This window comes from Fukomys damarensis, unplaced genomic scaffold, assembly GCF_012274545.1.
Source record: "Fukomys damarensis isolate Sample0158 unplaced genomic scaffold, DMR_v1.0_HiC HiC_scaffold_5, whole genome shotgun sequence".
NCBI classification, from domain to species: Eukaryota; Metazoa; Chordata; class Mammalia; order Rodentia; family Bathyergidae; genus Fukomys; species Fukomys damarensis.
The window spans coordinates 43529712-43536842 of record NW_022900917.1 but is presented as its reverse complement, the minus strand read 5'-3'; the positions used below and the strand labels follow the sequence as shown (position 1 = coordinate 43536842).

The following is a 7131-nucleotide window of genomic DNA, read 5'->3' as shown; positions in this document are numbered from 1 at the left end:
AAAAAAAAAAAAAAAAGGAAGAAGAAAAAAAATTTGGTTAAAATTTATCCTCAAAGCATATAAATTACTATTGGAAGGACTATTTTTGTGAAAAGCATAGATTAGATACTTGTTTTCTCTTAAAAGAGAATTTCTTAGGCTGATGTTATAAAATATATAAAAGGGTGAACAAATAAATGCTTAATAAAGTACTCAATACATCGACACTGAAAATCTTAAGAGATTTGGTTCATAGCTAATATTCTATAGAGAAATAAACTGTAACCAAAGACATTATAAATTTTAGAAAGATTGGTATAAAATAACACATTCTATAAATAGTGCTTCAAAAACTTACAACATGAAGATTAAATTCAATCATAAGTTTGAAATTCATTTTTAAGCAGTCAGATATAAAAAAGTATTATAAATGGAACTATGGTAATGGCATAAGTAACAAGTGTTTTACGGCTGGATTACAAAGGTAAAATTCTTCATTACCTGAATGCTGAAAATACATGCAATTCTGATTGCACATCTTATCCCTTCCAGGCAAAGAGAGGCTACTTCAGTATCATCACAGTCTTGTAGTCCTACACTGAATGCAGCCAGAAAAGGTGTCCAAGCCAACTAGAAAAATGAAAAATTTGAAATACATCATGGATAGCAAGTGAAAATTAAATTTTATAAAGCTGCACTAGTATTTCTCAAAACTTGCAAACTATACAAGATGTAAGAAAGTTCTGAAAAGAAAAAAATTACATTCTTAGCATAGCAACTGGAAAGTTTTTTAGAAAAAGGGGAGAAAACTATATAATGCTGCCTGGGCTTGAGTGGGAATAAACGTAAATTCAGCAATGACCTTACATATATTTTCAGAACATCTTTTATAAACCAATAAAAAGGGGACTAAAGAAGTGGCAGCAAATGATATACATAAAAATATAAGGTTTATGCCTGGCTCTGAAATTCATCCCTCTTTGCAAGTTTTGGCCCTTACAATAATTCACAGAAAATAACCAGATATCCCTTGTTCTTGGGTAGGAAGAACCAATATAGTGAAAATGGTGATATTTCCAAAATTGTTATACTGATTTAATGCATTTCCAACAGCATATCTCATACAATTAGAGAAAACAATATTAAAATTCATTTGGAACCAGAAGGGACCAAGATTAATAAAACCAATTCTAGGCAACAAAGGCAGGGGTTATCACAATCTCTGACTTGAAATTATACTATAAAGCTACCGTGATAAAAACAGCATGGTGTTGGGGGGAAAAAAACCCTGAAGATCAATGGAACAGACTAGAAGATGCAGAAATAACCCAAACACAGCCACATTATCTTTGACAAAGGGGCCAAATACATTCATTGGAAAAAAAAAAGATAGCTTCTTTACTAATTAGTGCTGTAAAAACTGGCTTTCCACATGCTAAAGACTAAACTTAGACCCATCTCTCAAAATGCACTAAAATAAAATAAAAATGGATCAATATTAAATATTAAAACAGAAACACTAAATCTGCTGGAAGAGAACAGGTAGAAAACTCTTGAGGACTTAGGTGTAGGCAAAGATTTCATGAACAAAACTCCAATTGCATGGGAAATAATACAAAGAATCAACAAATGTGATCTTATCCTACTGAGAAGCTTTTGCATAGCAAAAGAGTGAAAAGACAACAGAGTGGGAAAAAAACTGTAGCCGGTTGCCCCTCAGACAAATGACTAATATCCACAACATAAAAAGAATAGAAAAAACAAAACAAAACAAAACAAAAAACAACAGAACCTCCCCCTGCCCAAAATTTAAAGACCCAATTCCAAAAATGGGCAGCTGAAATGAATAGATACTTCTCAGAGGAAGAAGTAAAAACAGCAAATAAATAAATATATGAAGAAATGTTCAACATCACTGGTTATCTGACAGATGCAAATCAAAAACAACAGTGAGATTCCATCTCACTCTAGAAAAAATGGCTGCTATCAGGAAATTAACTTTGATCCCCAGTACCACAACCCCCTCCCCCACAAAAAAAAACCAGAAAGAAAGAAAAAAGGAAACAACAAATGTTGGAGGGGATGTGGGGAAAAAAAGGAACCCTCCTCCACTGTTGTCCTGGTGCAACCACTGGTGGAAATCAGTGTAGAGATTCCTCATAAAATTAGGATTAGAGGTCCCATTGGACCCAGCTATTTCTCTTTTGGGTATCTTCCCAAAAGAATTAAAAGCAGCATACCACAGCAATATACGCACACCTATGTTTATAGTAACACAGTTTGTAATAGCTAAATCTTGGAAATAACCCAAATGCCCATCAACTGATGAATGGAGAAAAAAGATGTATTTTTTTTCTACACAATGAAGTATTTACTCAGCCATAAAAAAGACAAACGTGAGGCATTTATAGCTAAATGGATGCACCTTGAAGCTATACTTTTTTTTTTTAGTTTTGTACTGCGGATTGAACTCAGGACCTTGTGCTTGCGAGGCATGCAGCAGAATCACTGAGCTAAATTCCCGGCCCTTGAAGCTATACTCTTTAGTGAAATAAATTGGACACACACATAAATAATGGAGTATATTGCCTCTCTGGTATAAGAAACAAAGTGTAAATAAAGACCAAAACGTATGACAGACAATATAAAAAAGGAAAAAATTGTTCAAAAAAGGGGGAACTAGGTAGGGGGGAGTGGGAAAGGGAAGAAAAAAGAAAAAAAAATCAGAAAACAAGGAAAAAATGGAAATGGGGCTTTTGTAAATATGGAGGGGAAGACAGGTTGAAGGGATGGGAGGGAATGAGAAAAAACAAGGAATCAAAATATGTCACGTATAAGTACAAATTCCTATGATGAATGTGATCATTATGCATATCTAAATTATAACAATACACTTAAAATTTTTAAACTATTACTAAGGAAAACAGAATTGTTCAGAACTTTTTAATAAAATTTTTCTGTGCAAAGAATTATAGTAGGTTTCTTACTGTTTTCCACCCCCACAAAAAAAACTTCCCCAAAAAACCTATTTGAAAAGAAAAACAAACTAAAGATATGAGATCATTTAAAACTAAAGCAGCTTTATAAAATTTTATAATACACTACTCTGTAGACTGAGGCAGGAGGATCTGAAGTTCACTTGGGCAACTCAGTGAGACGCTGTCCTAAAATAAAATTTAAAAAGAGCTAAGAATGTAGCTCAGAGGTAAAACACTTGCCTAGAATGCATAAGGCCCTAAATTTAGTCTCCATCTCCATCATCACCATCACCATCATCAAGGTTTCTTATATTTCAATATCACTTTCTGCATTTTCCAAAGGACAAGGCCAGCTATACTCAATTATTCCTTTTAGTACTGTCTCCCTAGCTCCCTCACTCTTACCTCATAATTCATCAAGTTTTTAGAAAAGCTACAACACACACACTATGAATTAGGGATAGAATTACAAAATTTTACAGTTGAAAGGAAGCATGGAAATCTTATAGTCATTTTTACTGCCCATATATATATATGTAGGAAGAATGAGAACTTATAATCTAATTCTCCTCAAACAATCTTACCATTCTGTCTCATGAACTAGAGTATACTTCACCTACTTTCCCTTTAAATTTCACTATATTCCTTGCTACTTCTCTGTAACCCTATGATGCACTGGTTACTCATTGCGGACTTTGAAGAAGAGTAAAAAAGATTAGGAGAATGAAGGAATGGGAAATCAAATTTCAAAGAGCCAATAATTATCATTCTTACTAAATCAGCCTACAAACACAATGTTCCCTTGTGCTCCTTACCCTACTTCTGAGCTTCAGCATACTCAGAACCCTGGGAGTGGAAGACCTGAGACAACAACTGATTCACGATCACTTTGAAATCTGAACTAACACCAAACATTTAGGTATAAGTCATTTGGAGAAAAATAAAGCAACAATTAATGATCATTCTCTAAAATCTTTCTATTCCTAATTCCCAAGATTATACCCCTATTAATTACTTATTGTGTATTTGTCTTCTCATTTTCTTTACTGAAGAGATGTTTTTATCTACTATGCCCCATGTAATAAAGCTATAGCTTTCAGGTTGAATGTGCTATCACTATACTGCAACTCAAAAAGACGCTTATCAAAATTATGTCTAAAGGTACACTGCAACCAAAACTTATTAGTAATTCTAACCTTAAACATAGGTCTCACATGCTCCAAATGTGTTGCACTTGTAAAAGGTGCCTGAACATGGCTCACGGCCTCCATGAGTGCTTTGGCTGTCTTGGCCATCTGTTCCATCTCTAAATTATACAGAAGTCGTCTTTGTTTTTCACTAGCTACATCTGAAACAACAAAATACTATTAGCATTTAACATATAAAGTATTTAGAAATGTTATTTCAATGTTTTACTATCAAACATCACTAAATAACATTAATTAAAAAGTCTTAAACCAGACTCAAAAGATCATATATTATATGATTCCACATATGTGAAAAACCCAGAATAGGCAAATCCACAGGGAACAAAAAGTAGAATGGTGTCTGCCAGGGTGTAGAGAGAAAGGGAATGGAATGGTAAGCCACTGCTTAATGGGTTCAAAGTTTTATTTTGAGGTAACAAGATGTTTTAGATCTAGAAAGAGGTAGTAGTGAAACAATTTGGTGCATGTACAAAATGCCAGAGGAACCATTCACTTTAAAATGGTTTTTAAAGTTTAAAAAATTCTGAACTAGGGGTCAGGAATAAGTGAAAAATCTATGAAAGGAAGAGAGCAGGGACAACTTCAACAATGAAAGGGCTAGGGAAACAATCCAAACACAGACCAGAATAGCAGAAGAGGTAAGAGACGTGGCATCCAGGCACCACACATACTTGAATAATATCCTCTAAGTTGGCAAGAAAACTCTGGCCCTAATATTACTGGATAATTTTAGTTTTTTGGGCATACCACCATCTCATTGATTTCCTGCCATCACATACAAAAGAAAGACGGAAATGATGATATTACAGGTAAAAGAACAAAAATTATATCAGACAATGGTCATCTACTTAGGAATAAAAATAAAGGCTTTATTAATATACTTTAAAAGTAAAGACAAAATAACACTATCAAATAAACTTTTGATTAATAATGGATTGGACTAAGAGCCAAGAATAACTTGCTTAGGATAACTTGCAAGGATAACTTAATATCTCTGGGCTTTAAGAGTAGGGATTGAAACGATTTTTTATGCTAGAGTCAGCTCAAAGTCTAATTCTCCTTCCTAATCTCTCTGGACTTTATCTCTAAAGTGAGGGAGGGATGCGGTGCTGCACAGTTGTAATTCCAGCATTTGGGAGGCTGAGGCAGGAGGATCAATGTGAATTAAAGGTCAGCCTAGACTATATGGTGAATTCAAGGCCAGCATGAAAAAGAAAACAAGACCCTGTCTCAAAAATAAAACAAAATAACTGCCTGCCTCACAAGTGCAAGGTCCCAAGTTTGATCTCTGGAAGCAAATAAAACAAAACAAAACAAGCTGGATGTGGTGGTGCATGACTGTAATCCTAGCTCTACGAAGGGTAAGGTAGGAGGATCACTGAGAGTTGGAGGCAAGCCTGGGCTCCATACTGAGTCCAAAGCCAATCTGAACTACACAGTGAGATCCTTTCTCATTAAAAAAAAAAAAGGTGAGAATTTACTAAAGTATCCTAGAATATAATTCCCTATAGTATTCCAAGAGATATTCTTTCGGACATTATCTCCCTACTCTTCAGACTCTTATAATTACCCAACTTTTGGAAATAATGCAACACACACAGACTTTAGTGCTTCTCTCCTGACATTTTCCTTGGAAGTACAGGCAATAAGAAAGACAGGAATCTTTCTATATTACAGCTACATTTTTAGCCATCACTCTAAGAGATGAGAAATGACCTATAGTCAAGTTTGTATCTCTAATCACTGGCATCTATATGTATGCAATGTCTAGAATGGAGCTGGATTCAGTTGCTTCCTAACGCCAGTCACAGCTAGGGACTTAAAAGTGTCATAATTTGCAATCTGTCTGCACTAGTTACTTCTAACTTCAAAGATCCTACCCTTTTCCACTTCTTATGTCACCTCTATTTCCAGTTTCCATTTATGTGTAATGATAGACAAAAAGAATTAATTACGTTGCTTGTAGCTGATGAGGAGACAAAAAGAAAGTTGAAGCCTGACTAGCGAGATGGCCCAAATAATCTCTTTGACCTCCAAATCCTTTGAGATAAAATAAAGCAGCACATATTACATGTATAACATATGCAAATTAGTGTTTCCATTAATCATGTGTTATCTTTCTTCAGGATGTGAAAAAATATAATTACATCACCAAAGTGTGTATCATAAAACTTAACAAAATATGTTTCTAACTCATTTTTATATGGGTTATTTTTTAAAAAGTAAGATTTCCAAGAACCCATATTTTCCCCTTGAACAATCAACCATTCAACTGATTTGTATACTTACTTTGCTTACTTGATTTTGTGGGGATTGTTAGTTCTTTTGTTTCTTTCATGGATATCTTTTTACCAGCTATTTCATTATAGATAGCTGACAGATACTCTTCAGGGAGGTCTTTACTGTCATTGATACCTCTATTCATTTTAATGTACTGTTCCTTTGTCATTTTGTTTTTAACCTAGATATGAAAAAACCGTTATAATTCCTAAAAATTAACAAAAATTTCACTCATTTTAGGAATTTCAATACTTATTTAAGAGATTTTATAAATACTCTGAGGAGCAGAAGTAGAAAACATTCAACAAAATATACATAAAAATGATAAAAGGAAGTCACGGAAAACAAAGTAATGTAGAAAAGGTCCATTCTGCCAAATAGTAATTTACCTTGCTCTGATATGGACATGAGTAATTTGCAATAAGAAGGAAGAATGGATAACTATTTGTTTTTGCTCAAGATTTAAGAGCTTTAGTAATCTCTTAAGTAGGGTCACGATACTTATTAAAAACATACAATCAAAAAGATTCAAATCTTAGTTCAGAAGACTGTAAACACGTTGCTAATGAATTAAAACTTGACTTTCTATGGGCCAGGTATTTAGCTCAGTGGCACCATGCTTGACTCACAAGTGCAAGGTCCTAAATTTGATCCCTGGTACCAAAAAAAAAAAAAAAATTATTTTC

At 34.0% G+C, this 7131-nt stretch overlaps 1 protein-coding gene across 5 annotated transcripts in view; it reads right to left on the bottom strand.

The window, feature by feature from the left end:
- Arfgef1 (ADP ribosylation factor guanine nucleotide exchange factor 1) overlaps positions 1 to 7131 on the bottom strand; it is a 116213-nt gene that overhangs the window by 37766 nt on the left and 71316 nt on the right. For all 5 annotated transcript variants that reach the window (XM_010611473.3, XM_010611476.2, XM_010611475.2 and 2 more), the window contains 3 exons: positions 6455 to 6626; positions 4154 to 4305; positions 481 to 609 (listed from right to left, as the gene is read on the bottom strand). In XM_010611473.3, the coding sequence (XP_010609775.1) occupies positions 481 to 609; positions 4154 to 4305; positions 6455 to 6626 (453 nt within the window). The remainder of the gene's footprint in view (positions 1 to 480; positions 610 to 4153; positions 4306 to 6454; positions 6627 to 7131) is intronic.